The 26,384-nt window shown below is 48.0% G+C and overlaps 1 protein-coding gene across 1 annotated transcript in view; it reads left to right on the top strand.

Annotated features, from left to right (window-relative positions):
- Positions 1–26,384, top strand: part of CFAP57 (cilia and flagella associated protein 57) — a 67,245-nt gene that overhangs the window by 13,611 nt on the left and 27,250 nt on the right. The window contains exons 6-14 of the mRNA XM_045799789.2: positions 4,473–4,612; positions 5,548–5,713; positions 6,636–6,749; positions 12,440–12,652; positions 14,044–14,217; positions 17,282–17,443; positions 21,449–21,604; positions 22,759–22,852; positions 23,494–23,684. Coding sequence (XP_045655745.1) covers positions 4,473–4,612; positions 5,548–5,713; positions 6,636–6,749; positions 12,440–12,652; positions 14,044–14,217; positions 17,282–17,443; positions 21,449–21,604; positions 22,759–22,852; positions 23,494–23,684 — 1,410 coding nt within the window. The remainder of the gene's footprint in view (positions 1–4,472; positions 4,613–5,547; positions 5,714–6,635; positions 6,750–12,439; positions 12,653–14,043; positions 14,218–17,281; positions 17,444–21,448; positions 21,605–22,758; positions 22,853–23,493; positions 23,685–26,384) is intronic.

Below are 26,384 nucleotides of genomic sequence, written 5' to 3' on the forward strand. Positions count from 1 at the left end.
TTTCTCTTTTTTTCAGTGATACTTTTCCTTGCTTTAATATTTTTTGTCTTTTTCTGCTTTTGAAATGAGCTTTCAATTACAAAATATCAATCTACACTCAGACATGCCAGCCATTGGCATGCTGTGGAGAAGCTCACAGGTCAGGACAGACAGCAGCAGCAGGTGGCAGGAAGTGGGAAGTGATTGAAGCAATGGTTACAAATGTTCACAGGAAGCTAAAACTATCCAACAGGCTGTACCCTAATGTTAGCACAGGTTAGACTCACCACTGCCTTGGTGGGTGGCCTCAGTATCTTTGGGTTCAGATTCTACATGGCAATGTCATTTCTTCCAGTTTAGAGTTCTTGGCTTGCACTAATCATAGGGTCACCAGATGGCACTGGACCCAGTCTAGTCTAGTATTTTTTCAAAATGCCGTCATAGATGTACTGAGAGACTTCAGGAGCTCTACACTTCAGTGACGGTGAGTAACTTGGGTTTCTTGGCTGGATGCGTAGCTCAGCCAAAATCCTGATGCCATCAGTGAGCTTCAGGGCTTGGTACAGCATGTCCTGCCCTTCCACATTCATCTTGACCATAGTATAAATATCATTTTCCAACTTGCTGGAAAGGGTCAGCATTTAGATGACATTCCTTAATCTAAAACTGAGGTTTGTTTTCATTGGGAAAATCCTTCCATGTTGCAAGGAAGACCTGGCACTTCCGTGTTTTGCCATCTTCTACAAAAAGCACATCGAGTGGGATGAGGCAGCCTAAGTAGCCTCAGGGCAATGTACCACACCTCTGGCTCCCCAGACAGCAAAGTGACTAGAGGAAGGGCCAACTTTTTCAGTAGCGTAGTAGTCAGAGTCCTTGGGTAACAACTCTAGAAACTTCATTAGCTGTAAGCACCAATGCTGAGTTGGCAGGAGATACCCAGGGAGTTACATGCTCACAGATGCTCTAACCTCCCAGTCATCTTTAGGGATGTAATTAGACAGATAGTCCAAGATGAAAATCTGGCTCCATTCAGTGCACTCATTTGGGGGTATCAGCAGCTTCCTGATGTTCTGGGGGTTCAGATCGAGCAGGTTGCTGGTTGGGTGAGATTCACTGATTTCAGATAATGCTGCTACAGCGTTAGCCACCACCCCTGGATTTGAATCTGCTATGAGATCCCACAGAGAATCCAGAAATCCCTGATCTTCCGCCATTTGGTCACTGACGTCATGGAATTCTGCCACACAAAATTGCTGCTGCTGTTTTCCAAACATAGGGATCTTCATCCTTCAAGCACTTGCAGAGGGGCTCACAGAGATCTTGTGTAATCTCGTCCACCCAGATGCACGCCATGGTCCTAACTGCCAAGGCCCAAATTAGAGAAGAAAGATCTTCACAGTCCTTCACAAAGCTGTTGACAGCCATGATGGCCATGTCTGGCTGATTCTTGGAGTAGTTCATCAAATAGAGACGCATGAGCTTCTTTAATTCCAGACTGTCGGTTTGCGTACAGTTCACTACATTTGGAAAGAGAGAGCTGACGTCCTTCCCCATTGTCATGGCAACAATCACTTTCTTTACAGCCTCCTTCCTCTTTTCTTTCTTTTCCTTATTGAGTTCAGCCTTCAATTCAAAGATTTCTCCTTTTTCATTGATTGTGAAGTGCTTGGAGTCAGTCATAGTTTGGAATCTTTTTTTTAAATTTAAATTCAATTAACATAATAGTGTATTATTAGTTTCAGAGGTAGCGTTCAGTGATCCATCAGTCTTATATAACACCCAGTGCTCATTACATCACCTGCCCTCCTTAATGTCCATCACCCAGTTACCCCACCCCCACCTCCATCCCCTCCAGCAACCCTCAGTTTTTTCCCTATGATTAAGAGTCTCTTATGGTTTATCTCCCTCTCTGGTTTTGTCTTGTTTTATTTTTCCTTCCATTCCCCTATGATCCTCTGTTTTGCTTCTTAAATTCCACATATGAGTGAGATCATTTGATAATTGTCTTTCTCTGATGACTTATTCTGCTCAGCATGGTTTGGGATCTTTAACGTGCACCAGAGGCAAGGGCAGGGGTGGCTGCAGCAGCCAGAGAGCACGGCCGGAGTGGTGGGGTCATGGATCCTGCACATCACAACTGAGAGGCCTCTTTGTAAGAATTACTTTTATAATACCAAAAATTAGAAAGTCATATCTCACCAGAGAATTCTGAGAACAAGGGAAAATGGGAACCCTAATGTGACGATGGTGGGGGTGTAAACTGGCACAGGTGTTCTAGAGAGCAGTCCGATAGTTCCTGATCAAACAGAGAGAACGCACGCATCTGGTTATCCGTGGTCTTCCCCTGGACGCAGACCAGGAACATCATCATGCCGGTCCACTAAAGAACGTGCCCGAAGGCATTCCCCTGGATGTTCGTAGTAACGGAGAGCTGAAGGCAGCCCAGAGAGTGACGTAGCTGGAAGCATACTCCAGGATGTCAAACTTAAATTAGAGGCGACGGTTATACATATGACAACATAGATGGTTGAGAGAAAAAAGTAAAACTGCAGAATGCACTCTGAAGAACAATGCCAGCTATAGAAATACCCAAGGACATAGTGGGACACATTAATTCGTGCCTTGGATAGGGAGGAACAAGAATGAAAATTAAAGAACAAAGGAATGAAATAAACATAAGATAAAAATTGGCCATACATGAATTGATTATGACAGTCTACAGCTCTGCCCCTGAGATACAAAAATAAAGAAAATAAAGATACAAAATCAAGGAACTATGAGCAAGGTCATCAGATGAGCTGAGGGGATGGGGGAAGGAGGAAGTGAGTTTAGAAGGCCTGGAAAGAAATAAAATGGCATGTAATTGGTATCTCTTGTAGATTCAGAAAGTGAACTTATTGAAAAACCTGGTGGAGTTACCGGGTCCACTGGAGGCGTGTGGTCATGAATTCTAAGTGAAAGCAGTAAGCCTGCTTGCCTGATTCTCCATCATTGTGCAGTTTCTCTGGCAGAGATGCAGAAAAAAAGACAAAAGAAAGAGAACTGCTGCTGTTTTTAAGATAAGCGAGATTTGAGTGTGTTTAAAAGCTTATAGGAATGCACCCGTAGGGACAGGGAGGTTGAAGATATTGGAGAAAGAAAGGTTAAGACATGGAAAAGGATGGGAATAATTGTGCCTGCCCCACGACCCCAGCACAGCACCTTTTCCTTCGAGGTGGTAGGGAAAGGTGAGTGGATGGAGGTAAGTTGATAAGAGGGAAAGGGCCAGAATTTGAGGGAATCCCCATCCCAGCCGTTGCCTTGCTTGTGAATGGACCTCAAATACGTGCACCTCATTGAATTTCCCAGCCATCACTCCTCATTCAGGTGTCCCAGCGATAATGCCCCCAGTTACAGAACGTGCGGAGTCTACACGCCCAGTGTAATAGAATACATTTTCACTTCAGGTCATTCACCCAGCTCTCACCGCTGCTGGCGGCAGTGCAACACCGTTCCTCTAGAGAGAAATTTGGCGGTACCTATCAAGGCCTTTAGAATTTAGAATGACATTCCCCCCAGTATTCTACTTCTAGAAATGTATCCATTGCGTCAGTCCCAGCCTGCCGATAGTGATGCTGTTGCCAGGAATGGCTGAGGCCCTTGCCCAGGCCCATACTACTCCTAGCAAACCCCCAGACGTTTCTTCCCCCAGGGCCAGAGATTTCTTGTTTCCTACTGTGATTGCAGGAGGCATTTCAGCAAAAAAACATCAGGGAACTTTGGGGAACAGGATTTATTACTCCCAGGCTCTGGAGGGTACCCAGCACACGTGAGGGTCACACTGTGAGGTCACGGACAGAGAAGGAGGGCATGGGGCTTTGCCTGTATGAGGCTATAAGGGTGGGATGTCTAGGATTTTGTGGGTCCCACTCTTTTTTGGCTAATTTAAAGCCTAGGAGTGGGATTGAGAGCACAGGAAGGGAGAAGTGGGATCAATCCAGTAGTCGTTATCTAAGTTATCCAGGGCATTCTGAAAAAGGGACCTCCATGGGTGGAGACAGTCTACTTCCTCACCTGGTGGTTTGGCCAGCAGCTGGCAATGTGCTTCTTCAAGATGGGTGTCTTTTGAAGCGGATGCCTACACATTCAAAGGCTTAGTGTTGGACACTCACACTGCAGGATCTAAGGAAATAATCAGAGAGGTACACAGACGTTCACGCAAGGTTGTTTAGTCTGGTGTTACTCCTAAATAACAAAACATGAAACCCACTGAAATGTTCCCGCAGTAGAGGAATGGTATATCTATATTAAATTCTGGTCTATCTATAGAATAAAATATTTTATTGCCATTAAGATAATGTTTTAAAATAATAGTGGCATCGGAAAACACGCATGACATTAAAGCAGTCTTCCTACGGCCCGATTCCTGTGCACCCAGGCTTGCTAATGTTCATGGTAGTTCTGACAGCTGAAGTGCACAGCCCGCCTTAGCTCACTCTGTGTGATTTCTCCAGGGGGAGCCTGCTCACTTCGAGTATCTGATGTACCCCCTGCACTCGGCATCCATCACTGGTCTAGCTACGTGCATCCGCAAACCCCTCATTGCCACCTGTTCTCTGGATCGATCCGTTCGCATCTGGAATTATGAATCAAAGTAAGGATGAGAGGCTTTGCTACTGTAGTGTGCAAGATTTCAGTTGTTAAATTTGTTCATGTGAATTATTTTAATTAGAGAGTTTTAAAATGTAATTACTTAGAAGTTTCAATTGGAAGATTTTTTTTTTCAGATTTTATTCATTTATTTGAGAGAGACAGCACAAGCGGGGAGGAGGGCCAGAGGGAGAGGGAGAAGCAGGCCCCACACTGAGCAGGGAGCCAAAAGCAGCTGCTTAACCGACTGAACCACCCAGGCGCCCCGGAAAAGATTTTTTTTTTAATCAAGTCAGGCAGCTTACCTGTTTCTCTTCTCTTTTTGCTCATGGTTGGCCTAGAAAATTGCTTTGTGTTTCATTAAGTGCTTACCACATGCCAGACACCACTGGACACTAGGGACCTCAGGATCACACTGCAGTATCTCACCTTCTCCTATAACCTCCCGTGCTCTTCCAGTCTTCCTGTCCCCTCACTCCCACTACATGTGCTTTTCGCCACATGGAGCTCTCCGGACCACTCATTCCATCTCTTTCTCATCACTGCCCTGAGCCACCCCTAACTCCCTAGTGACTTTACGCTCCTGGCATAGCTTCCCTGAGAATGTCCACCTAGTCTTGCCCCACACTGGGTATCTCTGGGCTTTGTGCACAGCTGCCGGGCTGCTGAATAGAAACTGTGGGCTCCTTCCGATGTGGGGATTCTAAGGGGAGCCGTGCTTTCAGCGTCACTACACAGCTCATTGCTCACTTCCCCTATTTTCCATACTCATTGCTGGACACTCTCCTCAAATAACCAAAATCTAGAAAAAAGAGGAACCAATCATTTTAAGCAATAAAGTATCTCAGATGCTATGATAATAGTATTTGCCAGGTACGGTGGGGGGCTCAAGGAAATCAGCAGGCTGGACTGTAATTCCGTAACTGATCTTTCTCACAGCACCCTGGAGCTATTTAAGGAATACCAAGAAGAGGCATATACAATCAGCCTTCACCCGTCCGGACACTTCATTGTGGTAGGGTTTGCTGACAAACTACGCCTTATGAATCTACTCATTGATGATATACGTTCTTTCAAAGAATATTCTGTCAGAGGATGCAGAGAGGTAAGATGCTGGAGATAAAGGTATTTTTCTTAGGAAACCAGGGTTGAAATTTCAAGAACTAACATACACTGGTGAGGTGAGACCAGAGCCTATCTTGGAGAACTTCAGTGGCTTTAAAAGAAGAAATCCAGTTCTTCTCTCACCATACTTTTTTTTTCTTAAGATTTTATTTATTTATTTGACAGAGAGAGACATAGTGAGAGAGGGAACACAAGCGGGGGGAGTAGGAGAGGGAGAAGCAGGCTTCCCGCTGAGCAGGGAGCCCGATGTGGGGCTCGATCCCAGGACCCTGGGATCATGACCTGAGCCGAAGGCAGGCGCTTAACGACTGAGCCACCCAGGCACCCCTCTCACCACACTTCTTCAGCATATGCCTCCATCTCGTTTTTCTCCTGTTCATCAAGCTATTTCATTGAACCCCAAACCTTGTGAGATCCCAGGTGTGATTAATCCTCTCTGTGATTGCAGAGGAACAAAAAGCATCAAAAAGGAAAATTATCTCAGACTCAGAGTCCCAGCTGGAAAGGTGAGTTTGGAGATTGAGAGAGGCCAGGGAATATGCACGTTAACAGGGAGAGGCAGGAAGCGGCCGATCACATTTTGCCCTGAGATGACTGCAGAAACCAGACAGCGACTGCAGGAATTGCTTCCCCACTCTGAAACTTCTACAGAGATGGAATGAGTGCTGTGCTCTACCATCCAAGCAGCGCACACGGCAGTGGCAGCATCTTGGCCAGTATGAGCTATGGGAATAACGACGATGTCAGCCAGTCCTCAGTCCTATCTGCGCCTTCCCCCAATTCCCATTTTCACACTTGTTTTAGCCTGAACCCTTTAGGACAAGGAGTTCTTGACTGTAACCTCTCTCTGGACTGCTCATTTCTTTCTTTCATTCTTGCTATCTTGCTTTGTTTCTTTGTAGTGTTCCTTTAGCAATGGGGGTCACCTGTTTGCTGCAGTCAATGGAAATGTGATTCACGTTTTTACCACCACAAGCCTGGAGAACATCTCAAACTTGAAAGGACACACAGGGAAGGTGAGTGAGTGAGCAGTGTCCAGGGAAATGAGGGACACAGAGTCAAGCATTATGCTCACCGAGTGAACAAAAAAGAAACGAGTCTTTTCTTATTGGAGTTCACTGTTTACGTGGGGGAAAGAAACAATAAAACAAAAGCACAGGCTGATTACTAATTGCAATAAATGCAGTGAAAGAAAAACATGGGATGTTATGAGAGCAAATAATGAAAGAGCTGGCATAATTTAGATTGGGGTGTTCGGAAAGGCTGGGTCCTAAAGGAGTAGGAAGGAATTAACCCGGCAGAGCTGGTGGAGATCATCATTGCAGATAGGAATCCAAAGACCCTGGGATGAGAGGTTGTGTGGCTGTCAGAGGAACTGAAAAATCTATGGGGCTAGAACATAGATATCAGGATGAAACTCAGGAGCAAGCTGAGATTGGTGAGGTTAGCAGGGCCCCAAGTGCACGGAACCTTGCAGGCCTTTTAAGGGTAAAAAAGATAAAGATGGTTTATCCTCTTTGTTTCTTGAAACCATTGAAGACTTTCAGGGCAGGGTATAATATGACCAGATTTGCATTTTAGATTACTTTGGCTGCAGAAAGAAGAATGTATTGAAAGGGACAGGGTGGAAATGGTAAAGAGAATATTGTGGATATCTACACAATGTTGGACCATAATGGAGGTGGGGCAGATAGGCAGAAGTAGGTGGATTCGAAAGATATTTAGGAAACTAAACCAATAGTTTTTAGACAGAGTGGAGTTGGGGCATGAGGAGAAGGGAGGGGCCAAAGGTTGAAAGACTAAGAAGAAGCCGGTGAAAGAATTTGGAGAGAAAAAGCACTTGAGAAAGAAAGACATTTTAGGCAGAAGGACCTGTTAAAGATGATGGAATGGGAGAATAAAATTGGATAGTGGTTTGAGATATACATGGCTGGAACACTGGGCACATTCCAGAAGTGGTGGAAAGAGCTGGAGAGGCTGACGGCATCATAGTGTGTGTACCATGCCAAGATATTGGACTTCAGTCTGTAGGCGATGAGAAGCAACTGAAAGGATTTAAGAAAAAAAAGTACTGGGATTAGAAAGGTACTTCTACGAGGCACCTGGGTGGTTCAGTTGCCTTTGGCTCAGGCCATGATCCCCGAGTCCTGGGATTGAGCCCCACATCAGGCTCCCTGCTCAGCGGAGAGCCTGCATCTCTTCCCTCTGCCATTCTCTCTCTCACTCTCTCAAATAAATAAATAAAATCTGGAAGGAAGGAAGGAAGGAAGGAAGGAAGGAAGGAAGGAAGGAAGGAAGGGAGGAAGTTAGTTCTCCAAACTGTATTAAGGATATATTAGAGGGGAGGGAAGTTGGAGGGTGGGAGACCAGCTAAGAAGTGAGGCTGAAAGATGAGTGAGGAAGTAAACCATGGCTTTAGTAGTAGAGACAGAGAGAAGCATGATATTAAACTCCATTTGTACATGTTATGTTTGATGTGTCCAAGAAGTATGATACATGAGTGTGGAGATCAGGAAAGGTGGCTGGAAATGAAGACTCAGGGAATTAGGTGTTAGTGGAAGTGGAATCTGAGAAGAATCTTGGGCAGGAGACAGGTGACCAACATTTAAGGCACTGGTTAAGAAGAGAAAGCCTGAGAATGAAGGCACAGGAGAACTTAAAATCAAGGAATTGTATCAGAGAAGCTAAGGAACTCATTCCCAAAAGGATAAAGTAGTCAGTGGCATTAAAGGTCAGAGAGGGGAACCTGGGTGGCTCAGTTGGTTAGGCATCTGACTCTTGGTTTTGGCTCAAGTCATGATCTCATGGGTTGTGAGATCAAGACCCGTATTGGGCTCCGTGCTCGGGGGGGGGGGGGTGGGGGGGGTGGCGGGGAGTCTGCTTGAGATTCTCTCCCTCTGCCCCTTTCCCCACTTGCACATGTGCCCATATGTGCTCTGTCTCTCTCTCAAAAAAAATAAATAAATCTTTTTAAAAATTTAAAAAATAGGGGCGCCTGGGTGGCACAGTGGTTAAGCGTCTGCCTTCGGCTCAGGGCGTGATCCCGGCGATCTGGGATCGAGCCCCACATCAGGCTCTTCTGCTATGAGCCTGCTTCTTCCTCTCCCACTCCCCCTGCTTGTGTTCCCTCTCTCGCTGGCTGTCTCTATCTCTGTCGAATAAATAAATAAAATCTTTAAAAAAAAAAATAAAAATAAAAATTTAAAAAATAAAGGTTAGAGAGAAGTCCTGTAAAGACTAAAAGCTGACCATCGAGTTTAGCAAGTAACAGGTGCATTAGTGCAGGTGCTATGAAAACACAAGCGTTATTGAGTTGCTGAGCTTCCTCAGTTTCAACAGTGTGATTAGTCTTCAAGTGACGATGGAGATGCAGATGAAAGCACACCAGGTGATTCTGACGCTCTTTCTACAACTGTGTACACCTCCATGGGAGGCCCTCCCTCACCAGCCCAGGAAAGCAGCCACCTGTTTCACCACTTTGCAAGTATTTATAACACTGGTCTCTAACCAGCGATATACGTTGGACTTACCTCTGAAATATTTTTTAAAAATTCAGATGGAGGATGCAATAAAGCCATGCCTACAGGGAAATTTATAACCTTAAATACATATATTAGAAATACAAAAAAGATTCAAAAATCAGTGATATCATCATCCACCTCAAGAAAGTAGAAAAGGAACAGCAAGTTAAATTCAAAGAAGATAAAAGGAAGGAAATAATAAGGATAAGAGCAAAAGTTAATGAAATAGAAAAACAAACACAACAGAAGATCATCAAAGCCAAAATTTGGTTGGGACTGTTTTTAAGTAATCTCTCCCCTCAACATGGGGCTTGAACTCACGACCCTGAAATCAAGACTTGCGTGCTCTACCAAACTCAGCCATCCAGCTGCCCCCAAAACTTAGTTTTTTGAAAATGCAAAATGGGTAAGACCTTGACATGACTGATCAAGGGAGGAAAAAAAGAGGAAAGGTAAATAACCAGTATGAAGAATGAAAAGGGGATATCACTACAGATCCTATATATAATAAAAAAGATCAAAAGAGGATATTACGAACAACTTTATATAAATGGAATATATAGATGAAACCAACAAATACCCAGAAAAATTGAATCTGTTAAAGAATCTGTAAAGACAACTCTAGGCCCAGAACATATCACTAGAGAATTGTAAGGGAAAAAATGACACTGATCTTGAAGAAACTCTTACAAAGAACAAAAAAAAAGCAAATTCTTCCCAGTATTGTTCCATGAGGCCAGGATAATCATACCAAAACCTGCCAAAGACGTCACAAGAAAGAGAAATGATCAGCCAGTCTTTTTCATGAACATAAAAAAAGTCCTAAACAAAATATTATCAAACCAACCCATCAAAATATAAAAATGATAATACAGCATGACCACGTTGGATTTATTCCAGGAATACAAGGTGGTTTTGCAATTTGAAATCAATTAATGTACTATAGCACACTAACATACACATGATCTTTCATCCTTATTATCTCCATAAATGCAGACGCAATAAGATTGATAACATTTAATATCCATTCCTGATTTTAAAAAATAACACTTAACAAACAAAAAATAATGGAACTTCTCATTTATTAAAAATCTTATGCAAGATATATAAGAAAACCTACAAGAAACAGCCCACTTGGTCGTGAAATTATGAAAGCATTCCTTCTGAGACAGAGAACAACACATGATGCCTTCTGCTAGCCTTGTACTGAGTCCTGAGCAATGCGATAAGGCAAGGGGAGGAAATATGTCTTAGTCCACGAGGCTGCTGTAACAAATACCACAGACCGGGCAGCTCATGGACAACAGAAATTTCCTGTCACGGTTTGGAGGGTGGAAGGTCCAAGATCCTGGTACCAGCATGGGTAGGTGAGGGCCCTCTTCCTGGCTACAGATTTCTCATATCCTCACAGGGTGGAAGGGGTGACCTAGCTCTCTGGGACCTCTTTTTTTTTTTTTAAGTAATTTTTTATTATATTACGTTAGTCACCATACAGTACATCCCTAGTTTTTGACGTAAAGTTCGATGATTCATTACTTGCATATAACACCCGGTGCACCATGCAATACGTGCCCTCCTTACTACCCATCACCGGTCTATTCCATTCCCCCAACCCCTCCCTTCTGAAGCCCTCGGTTTGTTTCCCAGAGTCCATAGTCTGTGACCTCTTTCATAAAGACACTAATCCTATTAATGAGGGCACTACCCTCAATGATCTAATCACCTCCCAAAGGCCCCACACCTCCTAATACCATCATCTTCAGGGGTTAGGATTTCAACATATGAATCATAGGGGAGGACAGATGGGAAGTAGAAGACACAAATATTCGGACCATAGCAAAATAAAAGGCATAAAGATTGGAAAGGAAACAATAAATCATCACAGATAACATGACTGAGTGGGTAGGAAACTCAAAGAGTTTTCAGATAAACTATTAAAACTAGTTAATCTAGGAATATTGCTGGAAATACTGTCACTATATTTTTTCAATAGTAACAAACAGAATGGAATTTAAGAGGTGGAGAGGGAGCTGAGGAGGTGGGTAAGGATGTGCCTGACAGGGCTGGAGTCCTGGAAATACCAAAAGAGGTGGCCCCTGGGTCAGGAGGTTGGTACTTATAAGGAGCTCCAGAAACTAAGCAAACATATTGAAGATAATGGGAGGCAAGTCTCTCACGACTGGAGAAGGGAGTTACAAATATGACAACGGGGGAAAGCCTAGCAAGTTGTTTGTTTAGTGACCTGGCTGAACTAATTCTGAGAAGTCTTTCTTTCCCCTGCAGGGTGCAGCCTTGATGTCTCTGCTCACATTTTTGTTCCTCTTTCATCTTTCCTTCTGGCTACTTAGGGGCTGCCCCTGGGTTGACCTGAGCCACTTATGAGTCACAGATTGTGCTTAGCCCCCTGAGCCAGTTGGCCTTTTACCCTTTACTGTTGGATTTGTGTGGCTGGGAGGCTGCCGTCACAGTGCATGGAGTTCACATTTTTTGCTCCTTGTTCAGCCAGAGACTGACTAGTAGTTCGGAGGTTCTCTGTCTATTGTATCCAAGAGAGTCCAGCCCTAGTCGTGCCCAGTCTTCCAGGCTGCCAGGAAGAAGTGTGATTTTATCTCCAAGCCTGGCTTCCTGGGAGATGCCCGTGGACCAGAGGCATTATTATTATTCGGTTAGCGTTGGGTCAGATGTTGTGCCAGTGAGGCTTCTGCCCTGTGTGAATGGGTCCCTGTGCAGCTTAGGTGATGCTTTCAGGTTTTCCCCGTATCCTGCTCTGATTGCTCTTGAGCGGGGGTGGCTTAGCACACGCACACAGCCCTCCCAGAGCTGGCTCCGCGATTGCAGAAGGCTCTTCCTGACCGTCTCTTTCCCCTGTTCTATGAAATGCTTATGCTCTGCAATTTTGCTGATATCGTGGACTTACCAGCCTTCTCTTAATTGCTCTCCGCCAATATCGCCATCAGTTTAGACGGAGCCCAAAGATGGCCCTCTTCATCCGGTGCTCCGCATGCAGTCAGTTTTGCGCTTGCTGAAGGGCACGCACCGGGAAGGGCCCTTCTGCCTCAGTCGAGGGAACACGGGCGGCGTTCCCCCCCCCTTTCCCGAAGGCGGGAGTGTGCGTCTGCGTGCGCACGTGCATGCCTGCGCATGCGTGCGTGTAACCGGGGGGCGGGGGTCTTCCTCCCCCGCAGGTCCGCTCAATCGCGTGGAACCCGGATGACAGCAAACTGGTTTCCTGCGGCACGGACGGGGCCGTGTATGAATGGAGTCTGTCCTCTGGAAAGAGAGAGACGGAGTGCGTCCTGAAGTCCTGCAGCTACAACTGTGTCACTGTCTCCCCTGATGCCAAAATCATCTTTGCGGTTGGATCGGACCAGACCCTCAAGGAGATTGCAGACTCGTCGGTGAGTCCGCCCGGCCCCGGCTCCCGGCTGCCGCCCGGCTCTGCAAACAGAGGCTCCATGTGGGCCGCCGGAGGCGTGATGGGAAGAGGGCTCATGAGAGCAGGGCCCCTTCTCCTCGGACGACATCCGCCCCTCCTGCCTTGTGGGTCAGCTCGGTCACTGGTTCTGCCGGCACTTCCTGCCCAGCGCCCTACCTGACTGGGTTCAACCGTGCGGCCCTTGCCGCTCCCGTCCTGCTGGCTGGCCCTAGGGTCCCTTCCACCCTCCAGGCCCGCAGGTCAGCAGCATCTCTAACCTGCATGCTTACCCGGGGTAGAAACAGTTCTCGTTCCTGCTCTGGCCTCAGCTTGCCACCACATTCGTTTGAAAACCCCAAAATTCAGGGGGTTTGGGCTGCAAAGGGTTGAGGGAGGAGAGAAGAGCGTCGCAAGGGCACTTCTTCGTATCCATGTGGCTGTGTCCTTCTCTGGGCGTCGGGCGACAGCTGACCTCCGTTGGCTTCTCCAGCTTCTCTTGGGTGCTCGTCCGCATCCGGGTGCTGGTGCCTGGGAAGGTGCAGGGATACCTCGGCAGCCCACTGACCTGAGACGGGTTGCCCCGTGATTGGGACACGGCTGAGAGGAGGGGTTCTCTCCGCTGTGCCCCTGAGTAGCTTAGTCCTCACTCTGCGGTGGCTTTCCCAGTGCTGGACCAGAGCGCCGCTCCTTCGGGGCAGGCCCGCAGTTCCCGCCTCTCGATAGGCCGCTAGCTAGCTCTCGCCGCCTGACCCACGCAGACACTGAACCAGTGTTGGGGGGAGGGGGGAGGGGGGTGGGGTAGCTAGATGGCCAGGCGAGGGAGTTAGCAGGTGACAAATCGAATGAGTTCCCTGCTGGTAGGGTTTTCTTTATGTCAGGGGCACTGGTAACTACTGAGTAACTGTAGGACCCACATCCCATTCTGAGTTTGAGATGCACGGACGCACAGCAGTCAGGAGCAGAGACACCGGGGCCTCACTGCCACGACCTCGGTGGGTGAGTTGAGGCAAATTACTTGCTGTCACTGGGGCTCGGTTTCATCGTCTTATGATAAGGGCAACAGTAACTACCTCCAAGGGTTTCTGTGACATTGAAGGAGTTACAACATGTGAAAGCCATAAAACGGTGCTGCTTGCAGGCTTGAAGGCTTCCTTTTATTAGTGCTGCTCCTACCTCCTCGGGCTGTTTGTCCACCAGTCAGGCAGCCATGATGGACTAATTCGAGCCTTTATGTGTGTGGCACTGTGCCAGGTGCTGCACAGAATAGGAAAATGTTTTTTCAATACAGAACTCGCCCTTAGAGAAGGGAATGACGTGGGGACCCTGGGGGTACGGCTCAGCCCCGCACCCTGAACAGAGCCGTCTGTGTCCCAGGTCCTTCGAGAGATTTCAGCATTTGACGTCGTCTACACAGCCGTCGTCATCTCGCACTCTGGCCGCATGATGTTTGTGGGCACCTCGGTGGGGACCATCCGTGCCATGAAGTACCCACTGCCGTTGCAGAAAGAGTTCAATGAGTACCAGGCCCATGCGGGTCCTATCACGAAGGTAAGAAGGGACCCTCTGCTCAGGGGCCCATGCCCAGAACCAGCCCTTGCTGGATCCATCTGACCCTACCCTCCACACACCTTCTGCATCCCTTCAAACCCCCCAGTGGCTTTTCTCCCCTTATTCCTCTCTCCCTCTTTATTCATCCAACCATCCACTCAATGAACATTTATTGGCTACTGATAGTCTTCATTTACACTACTCCCAGGAATATTTCCTAGGAGATAATCAGAAATACACCTAAAGATTCATGTTCAAGGTTGCTCACCATAATAGTATGCATGATAATGGGCCATTTCAGAGGTGCTGTAGGCATGCCACCCAGATGTCCCATCTGCTGATGCCGGTCGGGGCACACACGTCTCCTCCTCCAAGGAAGGGCCTCGGACTAAAGAGTCAAAGCCCAGGAGAGGAGCCCCTGCCCCTCCCTGAAGGTACAGAAGGCCTTCCCTGGGGGAATAGCATGAGTATGCATTTGCAAATTGTCCCTCCAACAATTCCAACCTTGAAGGCTTTGAAGGATGTCCCAAACTCTATGCTGGCTTGCCTGCAGACCATATCCTTATTGAGAAAGGATTTTTCCTTATCAACTGGAACATTCTTGTACTGAGCTTGAGCCTTACACTCAAAGTAAATTAAAAAAATTACCCTCTTCTCTTCATAGCTATGAGGTTTTAGGGATAAGGTATTTATTTTTCTGATTATAAAAGCAATGCACGTTTGTTTTAGAAATAAAAATCCTGGGGCGCCTGGGTGGCGCAGTCGTTAAGCGTCTGCCTTGGGCTCAGGGCGTGATCCCTGCGTTCTGGGATTGAGCCCCACATCAGGCTCCTCCGCTGGAAGCCTGCTTCTTCCTGTCCCACTCCCCCTGCTTGTGTTCCCTCTCTCGCTGGCTGTCTCTCTCTCTGTCGAATAAATAAATAAAACCTTTAAAAAAAAAGAAAGAAAGAAAGAAAGAAAAATCCTCTTGAGGCACCTGCGTGGCTCAGGCGGTTGGGCGTCAGACTCTTGATGCCGGCTTAGCTCATGAGGTCAGGGTCGTGAGGTCGAGCCCCGCAGGGTCTCCGGGCTGTGTGGGGAGCCTGCTTGAGATTCTTTCTCTCCCTCTGCCCATCCCCCACCATTCTCACATGCTCCTGTTCTCTTTCTCTCTAAAAAAAGAAAGAAAGAAAAAAGAAAAATCATCTTAATAATATCATCATAATATTTTGATGCATTTTCTCCTCTTTTGTATACATTTTTGTGTGCATTTTAAATAAACTGAGACTATGTTGTATGTACTCTTTTGCAGCCTGCTTTTTTTTTTTTTACTTAATGCTATTATAAGCATTTTTTTCATATAATTAAATATTCCTCAAAAACATGATGTTAGTAGCTACACAAATATCCTATCAAATGGTGGACCATAACTTATTTAATTGTTTTCTTACAACTGGGCATTTAATGATCTATGGACTGTAACCAATATGCTGCTCTAAGGGTCCTGTGGGCATCTCTGACCATCCCAAAGGCTGAGTTGCTAGACAGAGGTGAAATTCCTGAGGGGAAGAGCATCGCCGTTTGTAAGGTTTCCGACACATATCGCTGATTGTGAGAAGGCCTTTTTCATCGTTGATTCTTTTGCCTTCACTTTTTTTTTTAAGATTTTATTTTTATTTATTTGACAGAGACAGCCAGTGAGAGAGGGAACACAAGCAGGGGGAGTGGGAGAGGAAGAAGCAGGCTCCCAGCAGAGGAGCCTGATGTGGGGCTCAATCCCAGAATGCCGGGATCACGCCCTGAGCCCAAGGCAGACGCTTAACGCCTGCGCTACCCAGGTGCCCTTGCCTTCACTTTTTGAGATAATTATGGAGTCACAGGAAATTTAAAGAGAGCACAGGGGTCCTGTGTGCCCTTCTCCCAGTCTCCCCCAATAGGAACGTCCGTCATGCTATTGGAACAATATTGTGGAATTGGTATCACACCAGAAGAATCGATGTTGGTACAATATGTGTGTGTGTTTCCATGTCATTTTATCATGTGCGCAGATTCCTGCCACCAGCACTGCAATCAGGGTACACGAGTGCTCCGTGGCCGCAGAGAGCCCCCTCGTGCTGCCCTTGATACCGACACCCATCCCCCCCCAGCCACCCCCTCCCCAGTCCTACACAAACACCCACTGGTTCTCCATTTCCATCATTTGTCATTTTGAGAATTTTATATGAATGGGATCATACAGTGTGTGACCTTTTCACAGTGGCTTTTCTCGGCCAGCACGATACCCCTGAGCTCCATCTGAGTTATTTCACGTATCAATACTTCACTTCTTCTTACTGCTGAGTAGCATTCCATGACACGGATGCACCGTAATTTGTTTAACCATGTACCTGTTGTAGGATAGTTCATTTTTTCCCAGTTTTTGACTGTTCCAGATAAAGCTGCTATGACCCATCTTACACAGGCTTTTGCGTGGACCTTCATTTCTCTGGGATAAATGCCTAGGGGAACGATCGCTGGATCATAGGATAAGCTTATGTTTAGTTTTTTAAGAAACTGCCCAGCTGTTTTCCATTCCCACCAGCAATGCATGCAGGATCCAGTCTCTCCACATCATTGCCAGCATTTGGTATTGTCCCTATTTTTTATTTTAGCTGTTCTAACAGGTATGTAGTAATATCTCCCTATAGTTTTAATACGCATTTCCCTAGTTGCTAACAATGGTGAACATCTTTTCATGTGCTTCTTTGCCATCTGTATAGCATCTTTGGTAAAACATCTCCCTATTTTTTGCCCACCTTCTAGTTGGATGGTTTGGGTTTTTTACTGTTGAGTTTTGAGAGTTCTTTTTATAATCCAGATAATAGTTAACTCTTTAAGATTCCAAGTCCACAGAGGACATAACACAGTCTTGCTTCCTTTATTCATCAACAGAAGCTTCTGAGAGCTCCCTGTCTTATTCTTACCCAGGATCAAGTCTTCCTGCCCCTGAGGCTGTTGCGTGAACGGAGACCTTGCACATAGCCGGATCAGTTCTGGTCATCCGTGGCCTCTGAAAGCTTCCTCTCTAAGCTCTTTTTCTCCTCAGATGTTGCTCACCTTTGATGACCAGTTCCTGCTGACCGTTGCCGAGGATGGCTGCCTGTTTACCTGGAAGGTCTTTGATAAGGATGGTCGGGGAATCAAGCGAGAGAGAGAAGTGGGTTTTGCTGAAGAGGTGCTTGTTACTAAAACGGACATGGAAGAGAAGGTAAGAATCAGATCAAATGAAGAGGGACATGGACGGTCCTTACCAGACTGTGTTCAAACCCCTGGGACCGGCAGTCAAGGCCCTGTATGCCTGACTGCACCCCGTGCCCCACGCAAACTCCCACGCTCCCTGCCCTTTTCCAGCGCACACCACCATGCTGCTCTCTTCCCTGTGGCTGGATCTCTTTCCACCCTCACCCCTGCCCGCCATCCTGCCCCGTGGTCATCCTGACTCCTACTCTGCTCTACTTTAAGCCTGTGAACTAGCTTTCCTCCTCCTGTTCTTGGAGGGCAGGAACCATGACAAGCCATTCTCTTGTGTGACCAACAATTTCTAGCCCTTGCTAGACACATGGGAGACAGTTGATAAATATTTGCAGAATTGAACTGACAAGCTGAATATGCCAGTTGTATCTGTAAAACTTAATAACTGCTTAGGGGAGACTTCTTTATTTAAAAAAAATGAAGTATTTAGAAAACATCGCTGAAACCCAGTCTTAATAATAAAACAATAAAAGTAATGATAACCAACATTTTTTTTAGATTTTCCACGAACCAGGCACTGTACTAATTACAAGTATTTTCTTGTTTAAATGTCACAGCATCTCTACGAAAAAGATACTATTATTCTCCTTGTGTTTAAAGAAGTGACTTCAGAGAAGTTAAGTGACATGTAGTAGGACTAGAGTTCCGCTGCAGATTTAATCTAGAGCCTACTCTCTTAATCAGTACCCCAAAGGGCCCTCCTTCCTGTGAATGCATTAAACACTCTGGGAAGATGTGTCTTGAGAGTTTTGAGCGGACAGCCGGCTCTGCACCGCGCTCCCTAAGGGAGACACGAAAGGGATGGGAAACTCACAAGGCTTACAGAGAATGGCAGAGCTATGCGCTCATTGCTGTTCATCCAGAATCTGGGGTGCATTTATTGAATACCTGCTGTTTGCTAGGTACTGGGGATGCATGTGTGAAAAGACAGGCCTGGGCCCTGTGATCAGGAAACCCACAGTCAAGTAGAGATGGGTAAAACCATCAGAACAGCAATGCAAAAATAGCCTCAAAGCAGGATGATAAGACAGGGCTTTCCGGAGATCCCTGCTAGAGCACCGTGGCACTTTCTGCAGGAAAGGCAAAGTGGGAGGAAAGGATGAGGGAGAGCCTATGAGAGTCAGGGTCTGACCTACGGCAGCCAGGCAAGTATGTCTCCTCCTCTTCCTTCTCTCTTTTCTCCCCCATTCCTCCAAGAGGGCAGGGAAAGAGAGCAACTGGGAGACTCTAGGCTGTGCCAAAGGCCTGAGGAGTCTGGGCTGACTCCCGACCCAGCCCCCAGCTTGGCCTGGCAGAACTGCTGCCAAGCTGGAAGTGACTAGCGTATGTTCTGCTCACTTCCTGGAGCCCCTTCTCTCTCTGCATCTATGAGACCGCACTCTTATTCCCTGTGAGCCTGTCTGTCCTTCCCAGCTCTCTCCAGGCTCTCCCTCCACCTGTCCTTTAAAAGTCCCATCTCCCAGGGCGCCTGGGTGGCTGGGTTGGTTAAGCATCCAACTCTTGATTTCAGCTCAGGTCATGATCTCAGGGTCGTGAGATTCAGCCCCACGTCGGGCTCCGTGCTCAGCGGGAGTCTGCTTGGATATTCTCTCTCTCTGCCCCTACCCCTGTTCCCACACTCATGTGCACTCGCTCTCTTTCTCTCTCTCTCAAATGATCTTTTAAAAAAATAAAAATAAAAGATAAAAGTCACATTTCCCAGAATTCCCAGCTCTCTTTTTCTCTTTATTCTATATAACTATCTCTCAGGACACAATTTACCTACTCATTCAGTCATTCATTCATCCATGCATCCAGCTAGTACTCACAGAGGTGTCTGTTAGGTACCAGACCCCGTACTAGGGTCTGGGATGACGGAAGTGAAAGATATGCAGGGGCCTTCGGTCTGTAGCCTGGGAGGAGATATGGGTAAAATTAAAAAGGGAAGTTAAGTGTGTTACAGGTGTTTCGAAGGGACCATGCTCTGTGGTCACAGGGGAAGAGACCCTGACCTGGGCCAGGTGGTGCTAGAAGAAGTGAGCCTTGGATGGAGCCTTCAGGAACAGAGGGGAAAGGGTCCTCCACACCAAGGAGTGAGCGTGCAGAGGGATGAGGGAGGTGCTTTGGGGAAGACGCTCCTGGCTCGGTGGGATCGGAGAAGAGAGGGTGTGTGAAGCTGGAGCTGGAGCCAGAGAGGGATTTTTAGACTTTGGATATTGTTCCTAAGGACCCACTGAGAGATCTAAGTTAGGGAATGGCTTGACATCATGGAAAGCCACCTCTGCAGCCAGGGCGAGAGCAGACTGAGGAAGGATGATGAGCATGTGCCTGAAACCAGCACTCCCATCAATAAATGTATTCCACCGGTCCAAGGCAGACCCTGGGGTGACTGCCTCCTCTTCATTCACTGCTATGTTGCTGGTCCTGTGCCAGGTGCCCAGGATAAAGCAGTGAAGCAAGATAGGCCAAGTGCAACCTGCAGGGAGCGTTCTTCCGAGGAGATGGTCTTCATCCACGGCCCTGTCCCCTTGACCCCACACCCGGTCAGGCACCACGTTCCCTAAAATCTCACTCTTGAATCTCTCCATTCTACTCTCCTCCCCCAAACCCACCTAGACTGTGCAGTACCGCCCACCCAGCTAATTTCTTTGCCTTACTGCTTGAATCCAGCCTGAGCTACACACGGCCATCAGAGAGGCCTCTCTGAGACCAAGTCAGCTTAATCAGGTTGGACAGGACCTTCAGAAGCCCTGTAGGAGAAAATCCTAATTTGTTTTTATGGCTGGCAAGGACCTTGATGGTCTGACCTGGTCTAGGCCTCGTCTGCCTCTGCCCCCCACCCATACCACATCACACACAGTGCCTGACCAGACATCCCTGCTCTCATCCCCAACTTTGCCCATGCAACGTGTGTTCATCCCTCATCTCAATCAGTCCTTCCTGTGTGCCAGGTCCACACTTGTCCACTGGCAGGGAATGAGGAAATGCGCATAACACATCCTTATTCTCTAGATGTCCGTGGTGATGGACCAAAAGAGATGAGATAGGGATGCGCGGTGGGGGGTACGGGGCGATCATGGATGAGCGAGAGGAAAACACCTGTGTTCTCACCCTCTCTGTCATCAGTGTTACCTTTTTCAGGAAATGAAGAGTGTGTGTCTCACAGTATTTTTAGGAAACTTTGGCATCAGTGAATACAACAGATTGAAAGAAGAAGTCACTAGACATAGGAAGCAGCAAGGCAGAAAGAGTTAGGACCTAAATTAAAGTAATGATAGTGAGGCCAGAAGAGGCATGATAGATGTTGAGAGGGACACACTGACAGTCCTGGAGGACCCACCTGGCTCTGAGCACCAATCACAATTCGTAATGATGTTATGTGGCCTCCTCAGTAGTAAGTTCCATGGGAGCAGGCATCATGGTTCAACACATGTTCTTCAAGTACCTACTATGTGTTAGGCACCCTTCTGTATATCAGTATGAAAGCCAACAAAGATCTCAGGCTTCCTTGAGTTTAAATTCTAATGGGGGAAGAAGACAAGAGACAATAAACAAAATCATACGTAAATTGTATTAGAAAGTGCCTGGATCTAAGAAAAGAGTAAAAAGTAGAGCAGGGTGAACAGGGTCGTGAGTACTGAGAATTGGAAGGGAAGGGTCGCAGGATTAACTAGTGTGGTCCAAGGAGACCTCACTGAGCAGGTGGCATTTATGCATATTTGAAGATGAGAGAGTTATTAGCGTCACACCTGGTGCACAGCGGGGCTCGCTGTATGGGTGTTGCGAGGTTAGAAGAAGCAGCTCATACGTCTCCTAGTTTTTAGTCTGGGTGTCTTGTGGGGAAAAGATGATGGGTTCTGGTGGAGACACATGAGTTTGAGGCGGGGCAGAGCTGCAGATCTCAGAGAGCTCGAGGCCACCAGTTTAAATATTCTAATTCACCCACACTGTGAATGTTCTTGATTCTGGTGTCCTCCCACAGGCTCAGATTATGTTGGAGCTGAAGACTCGTGTGGAAGAATTAAAAATGGAGAACGAGTATCAGCTTCGACTGAAGGACATGAACTACTCGGAGAAGATTAAGGAGCTAACGGATAAGTTCCTCCAGGAAATGGAGTCCTTGAAAACGAAAAACCAGGTCTGTTGGAGAGACTCAGCCGACAACCACAAATAACAAGACGTCTTCAGTTTCCTCAGGATGGAACTGGCGTACGCTATCCAGGCCGCGCTCAAACAATGAGCCATATGATCACGCCCGGTTTGTAGGCATAGCTGAGGACCTCAGAACCGCTTACAGCAAAGTGCCAGGTGGAACTAAGCAGAATATAAAACTCTCTATAGTGAATGGAATTAATCAAGGAGAATAAACACACATACATCAGCTCACAAGCAAATAGCTAGCAATGTGATTACCCCTGGGACCTGGGGTTATTCATCGTTTAAATTTTGTTCTTTATGCTTTTCTGTATTTTGCAAATTCTCTACAATGAGACCATATTATCTTTATGATCAAGAGAAACTTACTTAAAAACAGAATGAAAAGGTCACAAGAAAACAAAGGATAGAAAGAGAAGAGGATGCGGATTTCAGGATCGTTGTAGATTAAATAACTTTAGTCTACATGGTCCTCCTGTCGTTAGATTCGATCCAGGACTCTCCCAGAATAATTATCTTATTCTCCACAAATCTGTCTTGCCCGTCATCCAAAACCCCCAATTTTTGGCTCAGAGAGTATTTGTTCTTTTATGTTATCTCCTCGGGTCAGAGGGTTTGACCAAAAAAAAAAAAAAAAAAGGCCCCTGCCTGTTATTGTTATTATTTCGTTCCTTTAGTCAACAAACATTGCTGTGGGGCCCTCCATAAGCTAAGCACAAAGCTATTCTTGGGGGCGCCCCTCTGCTTGCAAAAGGAGCTTTCCTGCTCGATTAAAGAAAACACTCCTTAGAAGCGGACACATTAGCACAACCAAGAATTTAGTTGACAGCAACATGCAGACAACTCAAATGAATCTTTACTTTCTTCCACCCCAGAATCCATCTGCTTCATGTCCAAAACGGAACTCATCATTGACAAGACGCATTTAGGAGAAAGGATAGAAATAGAGAAAGTGTAGAACTTTCAGAGCAGAATAGAATGTAAATGGAAAATGATAGCTTGCGTGTTGCTCATGGAACAATGCTTGGTGCAAAATAAGGGCTTGAGAAGGAGGATGTCACTTATAAACTGTGTTCTTGCCCTAGGGCTGCTTTCAGCAGATGTGTGGGAATGAGAACAGTCGACTCTGTGTTTTAGGTTTTAAGAACAGAGAAAGAAAAGCAGGATGTGTCCCATCAGGAGCGCATTGAGGACCTGCTAGACAAACAAAGCCGGGAACTGCAGGACCTGGGTGAGTCCCCAGCTAGAGGCCACGGGGGCAGGGGGAGTGGTGGAGGGGGCAAAAGTCTGAGAGTCCCCTGGACCCAAAAGAAGTCCCAGGTAATCTGGCTTTGTCTGTCCACAGGCTGCATGTATGCCCTGGATTTCACTGTGCTTTTCACTCCTGTGTATTTGCTCATTAGTTGAGCACGTATTAAACACTTACTGCATGCCAACAGGAGATACGGAGGAGGGCAGGTCCGGAGCCTGACAGGCTGCCATGAGTCCCAGACTCACCAACCACATTAGGTGCTCTAAGGAGTCACCTAACCTCACTGAGCCTCAGTTTACTCTTCTGTAAAACAGGGGTGCTGATAACTATTTTACATATTCAAGACATTCTTCTTGGCCCTGGACCCCCAAACATCCCTCTGCCCTTTCCTGGAAACCTTCTGCCTAGCCGACAATGTGGGGGAGGGAGGTTGGCTGCCTGACGAGCTGATGGGGTGCGGGCAGGTGAGGAAGCTGGGCAGGCGTTTGCCTCACGGCCTCGGAGGCACCTGCCCTGGCTGCGGCTGGCGGTGGGTGGGAGAGCTCAAAGGCTCCAGGGTGGGTGGCCCTGAGGTTGGTGCTCCTGTCCCAGGTGAAATAACCATCCTTGCTTCTCTCCAGAATGTTGCAACAACCAAAAGTTGCTTCTAGAATATGAAAAGTACCAGGAATTGCAGCTCAAGTCCCAGAGGATGCAGGAAGAGTATGAAAAACAGCTTCGGGATAACGATGAGACCAAAAGCCAGGCCCTGGAGGAGCTGACTGAGTTTTACGAGGCCAAACTGCAGGAAAAAACCACCCTTCTGGAAGAGGTACTCACCAGAAGCTGACCTGCACCTCCCTTTCACGGTGTGTCCTGCAGGCCTGGCCTGCGAACAGCCCAGAGAGCTGTGGGAAAGCTGGCCTCACCTCCTTTGCCTTCCGTCCCCTCCTTTCAGCACGCGTGCATTTTGGCGCCTGCTCTTTACTATTTTCTTTCCCTCTAGACCAGGGGACCCAGTGAGCTGGGAGGTGCTTAGCTTTAGGGACTGAAATTCTGTGGACAGACTAGTTCACATCTGCTGTTCTATCGTAATTGTACCTTCAAGCTTTAAGGACTGGAGAGACCTTTTTAGGAGAGGCCGGTAGGACCTAGAGAGGAATCAGGGCCCTGAACAATGGGGCAGGTGGTTGCCTGAAACCCTTTCGCCACTTCTTGTGTCTTATGAGATAAAATCATTCCTTCACTGATTTAACAAACCCAGATGGTATCTTACTGGTTTACTAGCTTGAGTACTGGGTGACCAAGAGAAATAAAGACCAGGGCCCGGTTTTTAGTCGTGTGAGGGAGGCGGTCACACAAATGGATCCTCGGAGGGGCGTGCACAGGATAGCAGGGGGCCGCAGACCTCCCGGAGGGGTCGGGGAAGGCTTGCAGGAGCTAATGAGACCCAGCAGGAATCGAAGCTAGAATGAACAGGAGAGGGGGGTGAGGAATGCAGGAGGGAAGGGCACACAGGCAGAGCCAAGTCAGAGAATGTTCAAGCAGTTTGGGTTGCCAAAATATCTAGTTTCCCAGGATGAAGAGAAAACTGAGAAGAGCCAGATGGCCGCCTTTCCCGCCTGAAATTGCAGCAGATGGCGTGCTGTAAGGGGGCAGGGGAGTCAGGGAGCTGCGGAAGGAGTTCCGAAGGGAAGGAGGAAGGGACTGACCGAGAAGGGGACTGGCAGGTGTGTGGCTGAGCGCGCAGCTGAGGTTTACACCTGAATTCTGGAGACTTTCATTCGCCAGGCTGCATGCTTTTCCACAGCAGGGCCCAGCATCAGGAATGCGAGTGAGGAAGGCGAGGAGCAGCCCTGCTGCCTGGCTGGGGTTTTACTGAGCGGTGCCACAGACGAACACAGGTCGTCTGGTGGGCACCCAGCAGGCCCGGGCCAGAGAGGGGTAGAGAACCGAGAGCCTGGAAGACTGGAGGAATCGGACAGGGCCGGGGGACGCGGTGAGGTGGAGGGCTGTGCCAGATACCTGGGGTCCAACAGGGAGATCACCGGGGCTGAAGGCAGGGCCCGCGTGTTCAGGCTTCAGATGCGGGCCGTTCCGGGGGTGGACCTGAGCGTGGGTAGCTAAGGCCGAGGTGAGACGAAGGTCAAAGCACCCTGGGACATTACAGGACCCTCTGTCACCACTCCCAGTTATGGCAGGAGGACTGAGTCGGCACCCAGAAGTCTTCAGTGAGCTGGGAAGGGAGCAGGCAGTGGGGAATAAAGGAGGTGAGAAGTGGAGGGTGTCGGTGTCCTCACAGCATGGGCCTCAGACAGAGCAGGCTGAGCTCTGACAGCGGCACTGGGAATGTTCCTTGCAGACCCTGCCCGCCGCCCAGCCCCAGTGCCCGCTGTTGCCGGCCCGCTCCCTCCCATCCGACCACGTGGAGTAGCCGGGATCCCCACACAACTCTGAGCCTCTGCTCGGGATGATTCCTCTTCCCCTGGCTGCTGGTCCTCCCCCTTAGGGACTCAGAACGAGAGCCAACTCCTGGAGGGATTCTTCCCTACCCCTTCTCCCCTCCCAGGCAGCTAAGCAGGCTTCCTCCGCGTCCTCAAGGCCCCCAGACTCCTTGCTCTTACGTGGCCTATACAGTAGCACCCTGCCTTTACTTCTCTTCCCCCCGGGGAGCCTCTCAAGGGCAGGGATTGTGTCTCACCCATCTGCGATTTTCAAACCCTGCAAGGGCTGGGGCAGCGTGTCCTGGAAGCTCTAGAAATGTCTGTCCACCTCCAGTAAACTGATCTGAGCTTTGCCTCTGGGGACGTGGGGGGTGGGCGGGGGATGAATCTGGCCTGAGGGGAGAGAGGCTGGCCTTCCTCCCAGGACCCCCATAGTCATTACAACCCCTCTCTTCTTTTGAGTCAAAGATGTCAACTCAGAACTTCCCTAGGGACCTTCCACCTGGCAGGCCTCCTCGCCAACCTGGCTGGCCTACTTTCCTTTTCAGCCGCATCTTCCAGAGCCAGAGCGGTGGCTGGCAGGCGACTCTGGGCTGCAGACAGAGCACACGGTGCCAGGCTTCTGTCTCGCAAGGGTTTGGTGACATGTGATAGGCAAAGAGAGCAGCCTTTCTCAGGAGCCCAGTTTTAACACCATCTTGTCTCTCTGAGCCCCCGCAGCGCTCACTCCAAGGATGGTACAGCTCACGGGCCTGCCAGGGTTGGTGTGGGGGAAAACGGTGGACTCTGACTTCGTGTGTAACTCGCACCGCTTGGGGGCAAAAAGGAGGCCCGTGCCAGTCACCTCTCAGACTCCGCCAAGCAGGCCGAGTTAGTTTTTCCCGTGTCGGGGCTCCAGGCTTTTACTCTCTATGTACCAGCTGCTGGGCAGGGGGTCCCCAGTGGTGAGAAGAGGGATGTGACCCCACCACCAAGGAGCTTCCATGCCGCTGGAGGAGCCTGTCAAACAGTCAGTGACAGTATAACATAAGGTGCTGGGGGACGTGCAGGGGACTGGATGAAGGAGCAGGAAGGCAGAGCTCAAGATG

Source organism: Ursus americanus, chromosome 12 (genome assembly GCF_024610735.1).
Source record: "Ursus americanus isolate L20-20 chromosome 12, mUrsAme1.1.p, whole genome shotgun sequence".
NCBI classification, from domain to species: Eukaryota; Metazoa; Chordata; class Mammalia; order Carnivora; family Ursidae; genus Ursus; species Ursus americanus.